General features: G+C 38.6%; 1 protein-coding gene across 39 annotated transcripts in view; it reads right to left on the reverse strand.

Annotated features, from left to right (window-relative positions):
• The window catches only part of camk2b1 (calcium/calmodulin-dependent protein kinase (CaM kinase) II beta 1), an 80,150-nt gene that overhangs the window by 47,398 nt on the left and 13,930 nt on the right, over positions 1 to 18,822 (reverse strand). For 33 of the 39 annotated variants that reach the window (XM_025912032.1, XM_025912030.1, XM_025912029.1 and 30 more), the window contains exons 3-5: positions 13,494 to 13,553; positions 12,920 to 12,974; positions 12,415 to 12,480 (exon numbers count right to left, since the gene is read on the reverse strand). In XM_025912032.1, coding sequence (XP_025767817.1) covers positions 12,415 to 12,480; positions 12,920 to 12,974; positions 13,494 to 13,553 — 181 coding nt within the window. Of the gene's footprint in view, positions 1 to 4,029; positions 4,103 to 12,414; positions 12,481 to 12,919; positions 12,975 to 13,493; positions 13,554 to 18,822 lie in introns of all 39 variants that reach the window. The other 6 variants (XM_019365745.2, XM_019365742.2, XM_019365734.2 and 3 more) reach the window with 1 other exon arrangement.

An 18,822-nucleotide genomic window follows, 5' to 3' on the forward strand; every position in this document is an offset into this window, starting at 1 on the left:
AGGGTTAAGAAATGATGTTTGTTGAAAAGTCAGACAGAAATTAGCCGGCCTCATTTTTCTTTCTAAACATTTTTTATTTCGTTAGTTTTAGGACAGTATGTTCTAATGGCTTGGCAGTTAATCAACAAATAATTTGTCACACATCCTGGATTTTTCTCTCTACTGCTCTCAGGGTCATCCTCAAGAATTAATTTTGACTGGTGCGAGATGTACCAAACATTTAAAAAATAGCTTACAGATGGCATTTATTTTGAAGCTAGTTGCATTAAAAAAAACTGAACTGAAGACCACAAGCATCATCATTATTGAGTTTGTGGGATTTTCCGTTACACAAACTCCTTTAGCAGCCACAGCCGGATGGATTATTTCTTGCGTGCGGCCTTTAAGTCTACATTATTTATACGGTTTAAAATCCTGGAAACCGGATATGTGTAAGTGAAGACGGAACCAAGTCAAGTATTTTTTAAAATGCTATCTGATGTTTTATTCAATCCCAGATGCTGTAAACAGTGCAACATTGTGAAAGTGTACTTGCACAGGTAGGCAAATTAAATTTTCAGTTAGTTCTTGCAAATAAACAATGAAAGAAAAAAAATCAGTATAGCAGCAGCTGAAGATTTTAACTTTCAGAAACTGAGCTGTAATGAGGGAGATGTTTTGATACTGCAGTCATGCTAAACCTCGAAGGCTGAATTACAGCCATAGAGTGCAATAAAGCACGAGTCGGGCCAGTCTGTGAAATATTATAACATGAGAGAAATAAGAGATAGGGAGAGACAGAAACAGAGAGAGAAAGAGAGAGAGAGAGATGGACTGGCAAGACTGTAAAGTTCAGGGCTATAAATTAGAATCCTGTGTCTTGTTTCTAAAGGTCTCCCAATGAATAAATACTAGGCAGGTCACACCAGCATGTGGCTGTAAACGTGCGGTCAAGGCTAAAACAACTTCTCTCCATGAAATGTGCGTGTGCTCTTTTGTATTCATGTTCATGGATAAATATGTTGGTATGTAAGCAATTCAAAATGAGAGACTGTGTGCATATGCACCTTTCAAGCTTTCTCCAACACTTTTGTCAGCTGTTGAGCTCTCTTACTTGTCTGTATGTGTGTTTGTGCGTCCAGTAAGCAAAACCAGATGAGCCCAAACACTGAATTGGGTATCAGTTAAGAGCGGTCATGTCATGCAAGTCATGCCCAAGTTTTGCAGCCATTCTGCAGCATTTATTTCAGGTCATTGAAACATCATATACAGACTCCTATTCCAAGGGAAACCCCTTAAGCGTCATTTTTCGAGTGAAGCAACAATGAAAACTACAAAAGTTCACTTTGAGAGGTAGGTGGTGTGCCAGATGGTACAAATCACAAGTGTTTATTGGGTATTTTACTGGGTAAAAATACACCCTTTCATAGTGTTAAGTACGTGTTTTAAAGCAAACTTCTCCCATTTGCATTTCTTTTGTTTTTATGTTACTCGCAGTGACAACAGAAGCAGAGCACTACAGACTACTGGCTCAATAGCACTGCCCTGCACTTTGTAAAATGACCGTACACGAGTAACCAGCATGCTATAATATGATACCTACAGGTCCATAGCAAGTGTTAGTATGTTACAACTTGAAATTGAGAACAGGCTGTCTTCTTCATCCTTTATGTCCATTAAAAGCCATCCTTGTGCCTCAAACAGAATAGATGTGTAAGCATTTGTATTTAACGTCACTATAAGTTGGAGTTTTTGCATATAGTATTATCCTGGATTCAGAAACAAACACAGCGAAACTTTCTGTTAAACTGTAAGACAACACATAAGGCTTTCTGTACACTTTGTGTATAAGCAATGCAATCTGCTCTAACAAGCTACATTTGCTTGTAGTTCTGCTACAAACTAACAAGTTAGTCCAATTTACAATATTCTTCAAAGAGGAAGTGAATAATTAGGTCGACAGATCACAGCAGCAGATGCACCACAGGACAGGAATAATTTGTGCTTGTTTTTTTGTGTTGTGGTTCTAGATAGAAAACATTACTGTGACAGTATGTGACAACAAAAACAGTGTTTCAGTTGTGTTGTAAATTGTACATTTTCAAGCAGGCGTTTGATAAATTATTAGCTGGTCAGAATTATTTTTGTTTCTGTGCCTTGAATTAAAGGTGCGGTATACAGAAGAATGCCTTCTGTTGTCTCAACCTGAGAAACATGAGCTCAAAACAGCAATCAGATGCCCTAAATGCACCAGTCTATAAGCAGCAATACACATTGCCATTGCCACTACTACTTTAACATTACTAATACTAATAACATATTCCTATAGCTGTTAACATATTATCACTATGTGTTAACAGCTAGAGGAACATCAATATTCAATATTGCAGTGTTTAAATTTTTAAAGTCTAATCTCTAACTCTCCCCCAAAAAGGCAACGTTTGACAGCGACTCTAACAGGTGTCCAAGGGAAAGAGCAAAGAAAACAACATCTTTTCTTCCTTTTTGTTTTTATATACACAGGTAGACTCAACCGTGTGGAGATCTCACTGCACTGTTGCACTGATTGTTGGTCTTTTCCTGCAGAGATTCACAGATCAACATCTACAAGTTGTAGATTTTTCACAGCCACTTAGAGGCAGTGTAATGGGACTAATCTTGTTCATACCGTGCCTTTGTCAGCTCTTCAGTATTCCTCCTTTAGATTTTCAAATAATCACCATTCAACCCACGCAGTGAACTGCACACCTTTGGCACACTGTTGGCTTACTGAAGGACCATACAAGTTTGTCTCCAGAGCCTTTACTCTGGTGAATTCCTATAATCCTTCTCTTTGCATAGCCTGAGAATTATGCAGATGGTCACGGATGCATAACCAAAAATCCTCATTTTAAAATACAATGAATTCAGTGTGTCATTCTACAGCGATGTATGTCTCGTTAGACTAAATATCACAGTATACTGCACTGTTATCTATTACCTGAGATTGAATGAGCGGTAATATTAATAATAATGACTCCTGCATCGTACTGTACGGCTGTCATAAAACAAGGTCTAGAATAAAAGTTCTTTTTTTTTTTTTTTTAAGGCACTACACTTGTTTATGAAATAACCTTTAAGACTTCATATCAGAATGAAATTGTGTTTAAAATGAGTTTGCTTAAGTGGGTTTAATTTGCGATATCTCTGATGTTTTAATATTATCATATGAGTAATATTATAGCATCATCCTGTGATACCGTCCTAAGGTTTCATTTTATTATATTAGAGCTACTTTGAGTCTGACTATGGTGACGTTAGGAAGAGACAGATGGAATATTTAATAAGAAAATCAAAAATATTAAAGAAAATATTCTTTGTTTTATAATCTCGGCTCCTATTTTGCTGTGTCCATCTTCGAGCCTAAGATCCCTTAACACCTCTATAAAGATGTTAAATGAGGCTGTCCTGAAAATTCAAGGATCAATACAAGAAAAGTAGGTATTTTAAAGGAAGAGAAGATAGAGGAGGAGGAAAGAGGAAAAAAAAAAATCAATGAAGAAGACAGTAAATATAGCTGTAGATTTTTTCTAACTAGCCTGGTGGGAGAAATTGATGGTTGCATGGCCTGGATATTTAATGCACCTGCAGAAAGTTGTGTGCTCGCTGCAGGTGACTGTGTGTACATTTGTTGAAGTGCATTCATTAATAAATCTGGCTGACAGTCAGTGCAACAGGAGCTTTTGTTATGTGGGTGCTGTAAAAAGAAAAAAAAAAAAAGTTGAAAAGAGAGGGGAGGGCAGATGGATCGGGGAGGGTGAGTGAGGTAGGCCAGGGTCCTCCAATTAAAATTTAAAACACAACACAATAAGAAAGCAAAACATAAACAGCATACCAAGAGACAAGTCGGACAGGCGGACATTAGACCAGTAACTGACAGGAACGACACCACGAACTGACGAGATCGAGGAGGAAGGAAGGAGAAAAGAAACGAAGGAAGCAAGCAAAAGGATGGGGGGAAGGGGAAGTTAGGAGGGTGAGGGATGCAGATGCTTCTCTACATTTACTAACCTTCAGGTCCCTGTGCACTATGTCATGTTGGTGAATGTGATGGACACTTTCTAGAATCTGATGGATACAGTGACTGTGAAGACAAAACAGAGAGAGGAGGGACGGTGGGAGTGGAGAGGGGAGTGAAAGGATGGATGGAGATGGATGGACCGTAGGAATGTATAGAGAGGGGTGAAGGTGGAGAAATGATAGGGAAGGAGTGGAGGAGAAGAAAGAGGGATGCCAAATGAGTGACAGAGAAAAGACAAAATGAAAGATGAGAACAGGGCAGGTTAGGAGGAGGAAGAGAGGTCATGTAACAGGTGAGAGGGAGAAAGGAGAAGGCAAGAGAGATTGATGCAGACAGAGGTGGAAGGAGAGGGATGGGTGAGTGAATGCAGGTGGAGGAGACAAAAACGTTTCGTTTTGCTTCTTTAAACATGATGAGAGACAGGGGCAGCCACAGTAGAACAACCTGGCAGACAAAAAAAAACATCAAACACTGACAGAGGAGAGGAGAGGAGAGGAGAGGAGACCAAAAAAGATGACAGATTTTGAAAGTGAAGATAAAAACTTTCTGGGGAGAAAGAAAATGATAATAATACATAAGAGAAATGGAACACTTATGTATAGGATGAAACTGAATCATAGAAGACTGGTGGGCTGTTGTCAGGCTATTTTTCCATCACTAAAAGGAAAACACATCACCATGTGTGTGCACTGCAGAGAGACACATGAAACTAACTCGCTATAATGTGTGTGTGTTTGTATTTTAATGTGTGTGCATGTAGGCTTAGTGCAATGAGAGAGTGTAATGTGCAGAATATGTGACTAATAGCAGGCGCAAGGAGACAGGCAGCCTGCAGGATCCACACCCACACAGTGTCTAATGAGTGGGAGGGCTGAGAGAGAGAATCAGAGAGATATAAGGTACGTATGTGAATGCTTGCTCAGACACACACACACACATACAGAAAAAAAGAAAAGAAAAAAAAAACATGGCTAGCTTATGATTTGATACTCGTCAACACCAAAAGGCATATTTCTGTTATAGTAAATCCTTCTGACTGCACTAATTTCCTGATCCTGGAGGCAATCTGCAGCCACATGGTAATCCTACCATTAAATTTAATGTGTTTCAGAACAGAAACCTGAGTATGTAAAGTAAAGGTCTCAGCATATAGAAGATGTAATATAATGCTTTTTTTCGAATCTTAAAGAGTAACTTAAAAAAAAGCTGCAGGCTCAGCATTGCACCGTTGCTGCAGTGAGCTTCAAAATGAACCAACTGACCATCATCAGCATCAAAGATCGGTGCAGCACTGTTTAAAATTTTACCCTAGTCACAAGTTCCTGACCTTAGCTTACTGGTGTGAAATCATTTCTAACCCACAGCATACTAAAAGGGAGGTCAGTGGTTTCCAAACTCCATTCGTGTGGCACCTGGAGCCACCCAACATCAAGAGTTGAGTGTTATGATATATTAAATATAGAAAAGCCAGATGGTACCCTGCAGATTTACAGATTAATATTTACTTAAAATGTATTTTCTTTAACCTCCTAAGACCCGAACTCTTCCACGACATGCATTTTTAATTTCTCTTTGACATTTGGGCATATTGGGGCCCGATGAATGTAAAAACAAAGAATTACCAGATTTTTTTTTTTTTTTACATTATTTTTGTTTTTAAGAAAAATAAGAGCCACATATGAGGATATTAGTTTAAAATTTTGATAGAACAGTAGCAGTATAATGTCCTCGTAAGTGGATATCAGGCCCATGTAGAGCAAAATTGAGTATTTTGGTCTTAATAACCCAAAATGTGATGTTCACATATGTGGACGCCAGGTCCTAGGAGGTTAAAAATAAAATCAGTAAAATAAAAATATTTTGTAGGCATTTCACTAGCTGGGCCCACGTCCTCATTTTAGGTTTGACAGCATTTTAGTAGGTAATGGTAATTGGACATGAATTGAGCTGCGGTTTGGGGAAGGCCTCGAAGGGGACTGACAGCAGCTCCCGGGCCTGGCCGATCCCCATGTACTAAATAGAAGTGAAGAAGTTAAAGAACTGAAAAGGTCAGGGAACGAGCATGTTGGAGGTGTGGTCCCGCTCCTGAAATTCTGATACTTAATCTCCAATTAGATAAGACAAAAAGATGTTGACAGGTCACTAATAGGTGGTTTTTGGTCTTGTTTGGAGGGATGATCAGACATATAAAGCTGAAAATATACAATATAGTGGGCATAATGTAGCCAAAGTCTGTTGAATAATAATCGGTTATATTAACTTGTGAAAAATCCATCTGACAAAGAGTCAGACAGTAAAAGTAAACAAAGTAAACATAATATTTATTCATAACAATCAAGGAAAGTTACTTTGCAGTAGCAGTTAGTGTAATTTTAATGACAATCAAAGGGAATTAAAAAAAGATTTTAAAGTATTATATTTTTATAATTATAATCAATTAAAAACATGTATTGTTTTCCATATAATGTTAAAAAAATGTTTTAAGGGTTTTCCAGCTTCTACACATGATAGCTGAATGGTTGTTGAAACAAGAAAAAGAAAGGCCGCTACATGTAGTAAATCCACCCTAGAGTAAGGACTTAACAGCAGCACCGCGGAAAAGCATAGGTGGGTGTACAGCACAGATAAAGCTGTTTTATGAGTCACAAAGTTAACAGTTATCATTAAGTGGTTATGATAACTATTTGTGTTTGACTGTTTCAGGAAGGACATGCCTGTGACTTACTCAGATAAGAGGTGAAGACCTGCACAGAACACCACACTGTCTGGCTTCTTCTCTTCAATACAACTGCTTTATATTTGCTTTTTCACACTTCCTGATGCTGCTGTTTGGGCTGTCAGTTAATATAAAGTGACAGTGATTTGAAAGTTTACTGCATGCATGCGTGGACACAGGGTTTGGCCTGACAGAAACCCACTGAGTATGGCATTTAGAAATAGGGGAGCGTCTCCATGCTGCTCCTTTGTTTATCCATTTGTGCATGCCTCTAATATCTCACTGTCCAAAACCATTTTGTCATTCCGAGTGATTGTTTATGGACTCCTGGCGGGGCAAAGAGGGGGAAAAAAGTGCCACGCTCATCTTACTGGCTAAAAAAATGTGACTTGCTCAGCACTTTCAGCTATAACGTCCCACTGTTCTCTGCAGGAAACTGAAGTGACACTCGGAGGAAAATCAAATACAGCATCAGTGAACGCGTCAAGCGTGGGGCACTTTCTGTACCTCTCATATGCCTGTGTATGCTTTCAATACTACACCAAACTTTTTCTTGTGAGCATGGTTAAAAAGTTTTTTTTAAAAGAGGATCATAGAAAAAATAGATTAGCACAAAAAACATGGCAGCCAAATAAATATGAGGATAAAAAAAAAAAAACAAGTAAGAACAAACAAAACAATCTTTCAAAATGCTTCACCATGGAAACTAAAGCGCAAACCATTCATGGCAGTGCATCACTGTAGCCACGCAGAAAGTAAATTCTCAGAGCAATGTTTTGCATATTAAACACACAAGACAGAATCAAAGTTCACAATATATCTAATGTCTAATGCTGTGGGGTGGTGTGAGGATGCGTAGTCCAACGCTGATCTACAAATCAGGACTAAACTTACCTTCTTGTGCCAAGAACAAATCTAGATTAAACACTAAACTGAATCTCTTTTAATCTCAGGCTGCACAGTCTGAGCATGTGCATCAGATTTCACTCCACGGACAGCTTCACTAAATTGCTGGCTGGTATAAAAAGCTCATATAATCTGTCTGCTCAAAAGAAAAAAATTAAATTTCACTGCACTACTTTTAAGCTTTTTTAATATTGATTTCCATGCAGAGTTGTGTTATTTTTTACTAAGCCCCTAAAATCTACTTCAGCACAGCCAGAAGATTCTCCCACACCTTATATATTTTTTATTTTTAAGTCGTTTCAGAAAGTGTGTGGGGGGAAATGGTTTGCTAACCTTTAAGGCAAAACAACTTAATAAATCAACAACGTTTGTGTGCCACTGCTCCTGCTCCCTAAATATTCCTGAATGCAGCTTTATTTGTAATCAAATAAAGCACGATGGCCTCAATCCAATCAAACGCTGCTTAAGAGAAACTCGGTTCTGACGGGGGGCGACAAGGTGTTATGCTGCACAGTTTGGGGTCTGTGTGCGAGTGACACTAATTATCGTAGCTAATTAAAGTCCCACTTCTTGCTGGTCTCCAAGGGAGCGAGGGTGGAGGACTGGGGTGGGGGTGGTAGGTGGGGGGTGGGGGGTACTGGCCTGGATGAGTGACATTCAGAAGGGAGGGGAAAGGAAAGTGAGTCTGTGTGTGTGTATGTGTGCATGAGCAAGGGATGAGGATTTCAAGGGTTACAAGGTGGGTGGCAAATGCTGTAGGGTTTATGTGTACTGTAGGATAGAGCAGGTGCCTGGCGGCCTACACATAAAGAGTAAACCACTGCATCGCTGCTGTCAAAACAGATTACAAATTCAAAAACATATACAAGAACATTTCTTTATATCCTGTTATGGAAGTATAGTTCAGCTGCCTTTACTTGGCCACTAAAATAAATAAAGTGCATTTTGTTTTATTAGTTTAAAAGGATCACACACGCAGTGAGATGCCAGTATGCAATAAATGAGACAGTAGCCTCTGATAGAAAATGCCCAGTAGAAGGACAACATTTAATCCAGACTGAAAAAAAATCACACATGTTTAATTTAGAAGCAACCATCACGACAGAGCTACATCTAGTATTTCATCATTCTTTTCTCTGACCCCATCAAAATGGTGATTTAGTGAATGAAAGTCAGATTTATATATAGCAGATCTCTCTCTGTACGTCTCGGATATGCTGTCACCCTCATTACATAAATTATAGTATGCGTGGGAATCAGAAAATCTCACAAGATGATACTATTACAGTTAGAGTGGCATCGTGACATAGAATGATTCTGTGATGAGACAAGATATTCATCACAAATTCTGTGTAACTGAGTAAAGAAAACCACTAAAAAGGCAGTAATTATGTATACTTTTAATTCACTGTAGCATGAGTATGTATGTTATCGTTACTATCTGATTCAATATGCCAGCTTAACAAATTAGTTCTTGGATTTGCCGTCCTGTGTGTTCCTTATATTTCACTGCAAATACTTTTTCCATCCCCTTTATCAATTTTATTTGATAAGCACCAACAAAAAGAGTCAGGAAGTAGTTTTAACTGCCTGCATGGATATTTATAGGATATCGATAAATATTTCCCAGAAATATCCATATTTGGCGCATATATATATAACCATTGTAATTACAGTAAGTAAGGTGTTTGCCTTTTCATACAATTTCTATCGTACTTTAAGTTTCTGAAAAGCAAAGAATTTTAAATGCATTTGAAACAGCATAAATCGTTTCATGAGATAAAGATTAAAAAAAATCTCTAATATTTTAGACTTGTGAGTGGATACATTTGCATTAAAGTGAAAAAGTTACAGAGCACTGTGGGATATGACCTTTCTGCTGTGAGTGATATAAGTGCCTCTTAGCCACCTGTTGTAACTGCTGCAAAAGATGACATTAGCAGCTGACATCTATATGAATGTTTTCCTGAAAAACAAAACAATTCACCCACAAAGACAACAATGTATATCCAGTCCATCTTATGAGCTAATCTTGGACCCAGTGCTAAAAATAATGACTGTAAGGACCAGGCCATAACAGGGTTGGTTTACCTGTTGACGGAGCATAGTGTGATTAAAAAAAAAAGATTATTGTGGTTTAACTGACATATTGATTGAGATATATGGTGTCAGGGAAGAATAGTGCATCTTACTTTAATGGAAAATGTTAACAGTTACTGAACGTTGATGATTCATGACTTGTTTTTGTTTACTTTACTGTCATTGAACAATGACAGTAAAGTGTGTAAACAGCTCACTGGTCTGGGATGTTTTACCCAAGAACATCAAAGAAACAAAGTTTCATGATTACCTGAACCCTCACCATCCTCGTTAACTCGAAGAAACCTCCGAAAATAAAAGTTAGCCTTTTCCATCAGTTACACAGTCGATGTTAAAGAGTAAAAGCACTTTAAACAAACTAAAAGTCAAAGTCTGAGTGGAGACTTGGGCTGAAATTGGCCATTTACTGTGCCAAACTGGTGTGATTTTCTACAACAGCAGACTATTCAGTTCTGCTTTTAATGCTGCTGAATGGACTAACACCCACATCACAACTGTCAGTTTCAAGCATCTCTCTCACTCTTCTCTCAGCCTATTGTCTGTCCACCCCCCTGCTACTCCATTTCCTCTTCCGCCATTGGTTAAAAAGCAAACTGTGTGTATGTGTGTCGATGAGTCAGCACGAGTGGTGGGTGTGAGATATAAAACGGCATGGGTGGCTGTGGGGGAAGGGGGAGGGGGGGGTGAAAAAGAAAGTAAAGTGGAGGACGGAAGCAAAAGAAAAAGAAAGAGAAAAGCAAGAAAGTAGGTAAGACGCACACACACCAGGTGGACAGGGTCATGCTTATATTCCTGTTTTCATCTTTCTCAGTGTTTAAAGGAAAAGCATGTGAGGAATATGAATGAGCAACATAACAGTGTAAAGGTGTACCCTGAACCATCCACACCAGCTAAGCTAATTGAATCATTGAAAGAAACATACCTGAGGTTTGACCAATTAGAGTTCTACACAGAGTTACAAACACCAGCAACCTATTATGTGAGAGATACAATGCAGTTTTTTGTTCTTTGTAGCAAAGGCTGTCATTATCCTGGGGTTTCGATTTTCCTGTGCCAGCAAATAATTACTGCTTTTGAGGCTATTTTAGCACTACACGTTGCACTTCAAGTGAAATTATTTATTTTCTTTTTGAGAACAAAAAAAAAATCTAACAACGTAATCATCAAAACACTTGTGCCGAGTGCTTCTTGCTGTGACATGTTTCACGCTTTGCAGACCATTTATAGGTTTACAACAAACTCCACTTTGTTTCTGGCTTCATTTTTTTTTTTTTTTCATTTTCCCTTATAAGACTCGATGATGCATTTTGAGAGGTTACTCACACAGACGGCTTTTGATCCAATTTAAGAAAATGTTTTGAAAGACATTAAGATTTATACTTTTTATGTTAAAATAATATGAAATGAAAACTACCTACTTTTTTGTTTGTATAGACCTGAATAGGTTAAAGATGATCATCTGACTTGGTGCGAGTCCTAAATTAAGCCACTCCTGTATTCTGCGTCGACTGATCGCCTTTAAAAGGCAAATTAAATGTCTGTCTAGACTTGGACGTCAGACAGCTACAGCTTTCTGACTGCACCACGTCATGTTTGATTGCTGTGTTGTCAGTCGTGTTCTCTGCTAAAAGTCACCTGGGGTTTAATGTATGGCTGTAACAAACAGCTGTAACTAAACAGAGACAGAACTCCAATACAAACGTCCACAAACGACATCACGGTTTAATTGTCCTGTGGCAAAGTGTCTAAATGAATGTTACACCCATAGCTGGTTTGTGTCCACCTGCTCTCTGTATGCTTTAGTACTGATTTAAGATTTTGCTGAGCACGTCTTGGTCCGACTTTAAGCCACTTAGCAGGAAAATCAACTCCATTAAAACAAGTTCATAGAAGAAAGAAACAAAACAAAACAAAATAATTTATTGCTTTTTCATCCAAAAACTGTGTTTTTAAGGATGTTATATCAATACAACAGTAGTTATTGTTGTTGCTCAGATATTTTTCAGTTATATAAACATCTTAACACATATATTGTGTTATGCATGTGTTTGCAACTTCTACCCTAACCACAGGTGACAAAAATACAAGTATCTTAGTCACCACATTATACTGTGATTTGGTACTGAAAACACATAGTGGTCAAACCTCAGTCTGGTCTTGAAGGTCAATCCTGTGTCAGTGTGAGAGGTGAAGTACTGTGGCACTGATGTAAAGGAAGAGGCAAAGGACAGAGGAGAAACAGTGTAACAAAAAAAAGAGGGGGGTAAAGAAGGAAAGAGGAAAGAAAGTGGCGGTGGTAGTAGTATAGCGATGAAAACAGGAAGTAGAAGGAATACCACTAACAGAATAGAAAAGGCAAGAAGATACAAAAGAAGACAGTAAAATACAGAGAAAGAACAGAAGGGAACAGCAACACATGCAGACAAAGGATGTAAGGGGCAGAAAATAGGGGACAAGATAAGACAACACAGAGCAAGTAGTAAGAGGAGAGGACAGTGAAGAGGGGAAGGAAGAGTAAAGCAGAGTCACAAAAGAAGAGGAAGAACGTGTACAATCAAAGAAAAAAAAAAACAGACAAGAAGACAACAGAGGACAAAGACCATTTAAGGGCAAAGAGAAGCCCCACATACAGGAGTGAAGGCTGCGCTCCTACCTGGCATCGGCCTCACTGTAATACTCTCTGGCTACGATGTCCTCAAATAGTTCACCTCCGGTCACCCTGTAAAAGCAGACAACACACACAGACAGATACACACACACACACGTTCATTTAGGAAAGCTGGAATGGTTGGAGTGGAAGGAGGAGGTAGTGATGATGGTGTGTGGTTATAAATGCTTCAAATCAAGGATTCCTACTTCAGTTCTTATTTTCTACAGCTCCCCCCTTCCCCCCAATCCTCCTTCTCTTCATCCCCCCTTCCCACACCGTTACCATGGAAACTAGAGGGAATTGCTGCGAGATGGATGTGGAGAGCGTGGGTGGTGATAGTGGCAGTGGTGGTGGTGGGGCAAATATAAGAGAGAGTTATGCAATCGTATATGTATATGGAAGAGCTGGGAAAACTGAGAGGCAGGAGCTACAAGAAAAGGGGGGCAGAAGATGAAAAGGGACGAGGAGGAGCAGAGAGGAGAGGATGACGACGATGACGATGACTTACAAGTCAAACAGGAGGTAGTGGAAGCCCTCCTCTGATATACTGTCATGAAGACGAACTGCGAGAGAAAAAAAGAGAGATTGAGAGAGATAAAGTGAGACCTGGGCTCTGTGTAGCTGGAGCGTTTATGCTATCTGATGGTTATTCAAAGAGTTTCTGAAAATGCTGGGGATGACTGCTGCATTTTAAGACAAAGTTTTGGTTTGTTTTTTTAAAAAGAAAAAAGGTGAGATAAAGAGATAGTGAGAGTGCGCGTGGGGTAGAAACCACAGGGAGTCGAAATAATTGAGTCTTACATCATATGTGTTTACAATAGGGTAGGAGCTTCTGCCAGGGGTTCGATTTAATCAACAAATGAATAGGAACAATATATTTTTATTGCATCTTTTAATAAAAATTGTTAAGTGTGTGTTTTGGCTTTAGCAAAAAAAAAAGTTAGAAAAATGTGACTTATTCTGTATCAGGAATAAAAGACTGTTAATCAAATCTAAACTGTTCTTCACTTTTAAATGGATCCAAACTCATTTAAAAAAAAATTATATTCAGTGGGTTGAAAATAAGAAAAGCATGTCCTCACCAATGTTAGGATGTTTCAACAGACGACAAATACGAGCCTCTCGCTCCAGCTTCTGGTGATCTGAGGCGCAACAAAAGAGAGAGAGGTACGTCAGTAAATATGTTATCTCTATATTGTAGAAGGCTTTTTAGGACAATAAGGTTAAATGTGTCAAAAACAGTTTAGAAAATGGTTTCATGCCACAAAGGAAGAGGAGTATGCAAAGGAACCCAGTGGGTGTAAAATATGGAAAAACTGAAACATAATAAGGCGTGTTGTTCTTCCAAGTTTTAAACTAAAAAGACTAAGAAGAAGAAAACAAACAAACAAAAACACATTCTTCATCTACTCCATAGTTTAATGGGTCATGTTCACAAGGTTCAGCAAGTTTCTGTATTGGCGACTGACAACATAACTGTTTATCATTTTTCTAGTCATTTAGAGCACAAGAAAAACAATATTTCCTTAAACATAAAACTGCACTTTAATCAAGACATGATAAAAAAGGTCAAAAAGATCAAATAAATTTCCGTCTATACAAAGCATTTTGAAACCTGCATTGTGTCCATGAACCCAAGAGTCAAAGTAAAAACACAGCAAGAATATTTAGCAAAAATACAGCAAGTTGTTTAAATTATAAACCTCATTAAAATAATAACAAAACACCAAACTGGATGCAAAAAATGTTGCTGATTTTTTGTGTTACATTCTTCTCCATTATGCAGAAAATATATAAAATTATGAAGCAACATAAATGTAATATATTATGTTTAAGTGGCTTTGAACTTTGAGTATTTCAGAAACTCGTGATCTATGGGGATTTTCCCACACAACTGACTCTGGGGTTTACAAAGACTGGTCCAAAAAAGAGAAAATGAGCCGCAGTTCACTGGGAGAAAAATGCCTTGTTATTCCGAGACTTCAAAGGAGCAAAGCCATAATCCTTGCGCCCAAAAGGAAGAGAAGAGTAATTCAAATAACCACTTATTACAACCAAGGTATGCAGAAGAGCATCTCTGAATGCAGGATGGAATATAAGATCGCACTGCCTGCCACTCCTGGTTGCAAAGAAAACTACATTGAGACTAAAATTTGTTGCCTGGTCTGTCTGTGCAACATTTGGTGCAAACAACATGAAACAGTGGATCCACAGTGGATGTCTTATATCAATAAAGCAATGATGTGGAATTATTTTATAGGGATATTTTCTGGGCCTTAGTACTAGCCGAGCAGCATTTTGACACCACAGCATACCAACTACTGCTGCTGACCATGTTTATTCTTTTATGACCACTATCTACACAGCTTCTGATGACTACTTTAAGGATAAAATACAGTGTCACAAAGCTGAAATCATGTCTGGTGGTTTCCTGAACATGACTAAGAGTTTACTGTACTCAAATGTCCACCACAATCACCAGATCTCAATCCAATAGTGCATCTGTGGGTTGTGGTGGAACAGCAGATTTCAACTGTGGATGCTGAGATGAAAATATCTGCTGGAAATGTGTGATGCTTACATGTCAACACAGAACAAAATCTCCGACTTTAAGCCAGTTCTGAAGACAAAAGAGGATCCAATCCGGTCATAGCAAGGTGTAACTAATGAAGTGATCGGTGGGTGTAATTAACCATGAGTGGAAGTAAAAATATATGAGCATATATACTTCAAGGCAAACTATGTATGTATGCAGCTAAAATATTTACATCTGCATGTCCCTTTACATAACGGATTACTGATGCTAGCCAACATGCATTACAGGGTTATTGTGCAAGTCACAGCAGGCATATAAAGCACACACACATACAGACACACGTACACACAGGGGGTGGATCACCGGATCCACAAAGCGTGACTGTCAGCACAAACGTACATATGCATAGGCTGCACCCACACGCGTACAATCTGTACGAGTTTAAGAGAACACAGACTGGCAAAACTCAAGTGCACACATTCACACTGGCACTGTGGAGTGACAGTGAAGTGTAAGCGTGGTGATTATAGTCTCAGAAGATGAGAGGAGTGAGGCGGAGAAAGGAGTGGAGGAGTGTTGAAGGGGGACAGGAGAGGAGGAGGAAAAAGGAAGGAGAGAAAAAAATACACGGACGTTTAATATGCACAAAGCCTGGTTGCTGTCTTTCTGGTGAAACAATAAGACACCGCTAATCACTGCCTGCTACTTTTTTTTTTTCCTTTTTAACACTAGTCATTTATTCTTCACATTTGGTTTTTGTTTGAGGCTATGAACTCACTGAATATTTTTTCCCATTTATTTGTTTGTCCATGTGTAACAAACTGCATTTTGATGGGACTGAATTTCATCTTTTCAAAAGATGGATTCACATCTGACCTACTCAGAAACACACCGATTACAATGTTTCTGATTTACTGGGAGAGACCTATCACAAATTAGCACTTTAAATAAGGCTACCACTCCTGCACGATCACGTTACTGTGTTTGGTATCCAAGCTTTCACTCCAGCTGAACTCTCCCTGACTGACTCTTAAAAACTACCAACTCTCAGCTTGTGTTTAGCACTCCCAGATGTTATCTGTCATACTAATGTCAAGTGTTGGAAAATTTGTCATGGGCACTTGCATCACATTTCATTCTATCAGTGGCATCTGCTAATATTACTCTGCAAGTACAGAATTGTCTCACAGTAGCTGCTGTGGTGCATCATCTATCGTCTACCATCTGTGCCTTTGTTATCAATCCATCATCTACGTGGGCCAGTTTTATTATTAATATTGTGATATCAAGTATTGAAAGATCTATTGAAATATAACATATATGTGATTACTGGGCTTTTTTTTCTTGCCTTGCTTCTGCTTAAAACTCCTTTGTCATTGTGAGGTGAGGTAATAAAAAAAACTCATCATGGGATTTGCAGATGAAGGATAAATGAGGATGAGATATATGACCTCCCCTGAAATGAACATGGTTTCCATCAGGTCTTTTATCAGAGCTTTATCAGACTGGGAGATAACACTACAGCAAAAAGATCCTGTATGATAGAGGACCTTCTCATGGCACAACACTCATAACAGATGCTCTACTCAACTGCCCTGCATAAAAGAGGACACAACTGATAACTGTCTATACAGTCTGCAGTGTGTGTGATAACCTTGTGGTGTGTGTATGTGTGTGTGTGTATGTTTGTGTGTTTGTGTGTGTGTGTACCAAGGAAGAAGTCAGCTATCAGGTTCAACTGTAGGACAGTATTTTTAGTACTGCCTATGAGGGGTCAGCGTAGTTTAACAAGAACTATGGAGATTAATGTAATTTTATTTAAGTTTTGCATGTAGTGCATCAGAATAAAACTGAGATGTAACTGACAGTTAAAAAACCCAGTTTATAAAAGGTCCACCTTATTCGACAAAAAGGTACCTTTAGATAAAAATTACTGCTGATTGTTACAACGACATATTTTGGGAGATTTGCCAGAGCTACTGCAACACTAAACATTTACTTAAATAGATTTACTGTAAGACCACAGAGCACCATTTGTTTTCATAGTCGTTTTTACGTATTTAGCTAGGTAGAAACTATTCTAAGTAGGGATAGCTGATGAAGTGGCAGATGGTATTATAAGATTATCATGTGCATATTTGTTATCTAGTTACAAGTTTAATATATTCTCACTCGCAATTTCATCTTTTGCTCAACTGCTCATTAATGCAAATCAGCCAATCACATGGCCGAAACTCAGACATGTAAGCTTGGTGAAGAAGACCAAACCGAGCATTACAATGGTTAAGAAAGGTGATTTAAGTGACTTTGAACATGTCATTGTTCAAATGATGCCAGACAGACTGGTCTCATTTCAGAATCTGATGATCTTCTGGGATTTTTCCCGCACAACCATCTGTAGGGTTTCTCTGAATGCACAACAGGTTATAACCTGAAGCATATAGCCTACAGCAGCAGAAGGCCACATTAGACACCACTCCTGTCAGCTAAGAATAGGACACTGATGCTATAGTTCGATTGGATGGCCAAAACTAAACAATAAAAGATTAGAAAAACGTTGCCTAGCCCTCAGACTAGTCCTGCTCTGTTATTTAGATAATAGGATCATAATCTGACATAAATAAGATAAAAGAACAGAACCATGCTGCCTTTTATTAACAGGGTTTAGGCTGTTGGTGACGTAAATATGTGTAGCGAATTTTCAAAGAAAGTTAACCAAAAGGAACGGACGAAGGATTTGAGACAAGTCGTTTCAGATAAAGAAACAACCAGTTATAAGATAAATGAAGATTAGTATGAAATCTGAGTTGTGCAAAGCTACTATAGCAGAGTCAAAATACAAACATGGAGCAGGACATGAGCATAACGGGACTCATTTAAAACACCAAGAATTTTTATTCCACAGAGAAAAGGAAAAAAAGCCTTTTTGGCCTTCCACCAAAGGAAAATCACCAGGACTCCCATATAATTATTCTAAGCTTAAAGGTTTTGCCTATCAATGTAAAATGCACTGATTTTAAGTAAGGCGCTCCGTCCCCCACCCCTTCACTCCCAAAGTCCCATTTCTAGTCAGAAGAACCCTAAACACGTATCTTGAAACGTGTCCAACATTAAACTTGTTTCTGGACTTTAATAAATTATTGCAGTTTACAGTTATATGCTGAAAATTTAACAGCTGGTCCAAAATGCATTCCCTCTGGGGTTTAAAAAAAAAAGTACTCTTTTGTAAAAACATGACACACAAACAAGATCAAATGAGAACTTCCTTGTGTGGTTCTCACTGTAATTACTTTACTGTCAGCAACTGCGGCCATGCGGCTCTTTTAGTGCAGGCTGCTTAAAATATTCATTTAATGAGTCTTTCAAAGTGCCGGTCAGTCAGATGCCACTCTTGTGCCTCTGAAGCAGCAGGGTAAATAAGAAATGAGACCAGGGAGTGGGGTAAGGAAGAAAGGCAAGGACAAGAACACATGCACAGAGTGAGATAACCCAAGGACAACATTCAGTGAAATCAGTGGGAATCTTCATGCTGAAGGAGAAAAGAGCAGAGGAGAGGAATATATTTGGGTTAATCATCACCAGTGAGGACTTAAGTCTCTAGAGAGGGAGGAGATGTTAAAAGACAGCCACAAAGACAGCCAGATATAACCACTGTTCGGAACACTTGACTCGTAACAGCGTGAGCCCTACCAGCAGGGAAATGTGGAGAGCGGATTGAAAAGTTTCCTATATCCTATAGATCCTACAGAAACACAGCATCAAAAAGCAGCCTCTGAGTTTAAGGTGAAGCATGATAGTGGTGGTGCATGTATATAAAAATCTAAGTGGATTCCTGAGAGTAATATGATAAGAAAGCATAATTTTTCCAGTGAATG

The sequence above is a fragment of the Oreochromis niloticus genome, linkage group LG12 (assembly GCF_001858045.2).
Source record: "Oreochromis niloticus isolate F11D_XX linkage group LG12, O_niloticus_UMD_NMBU, whole genome shotgun sequence".
In the NCBI taxonomy this organism is placed as follows: Eukaryota; Metazoa; Chordata; class Actinopteri; order Cichliformes; family Cichlidae; genus Oreochromis; species Oreochromis niloticus.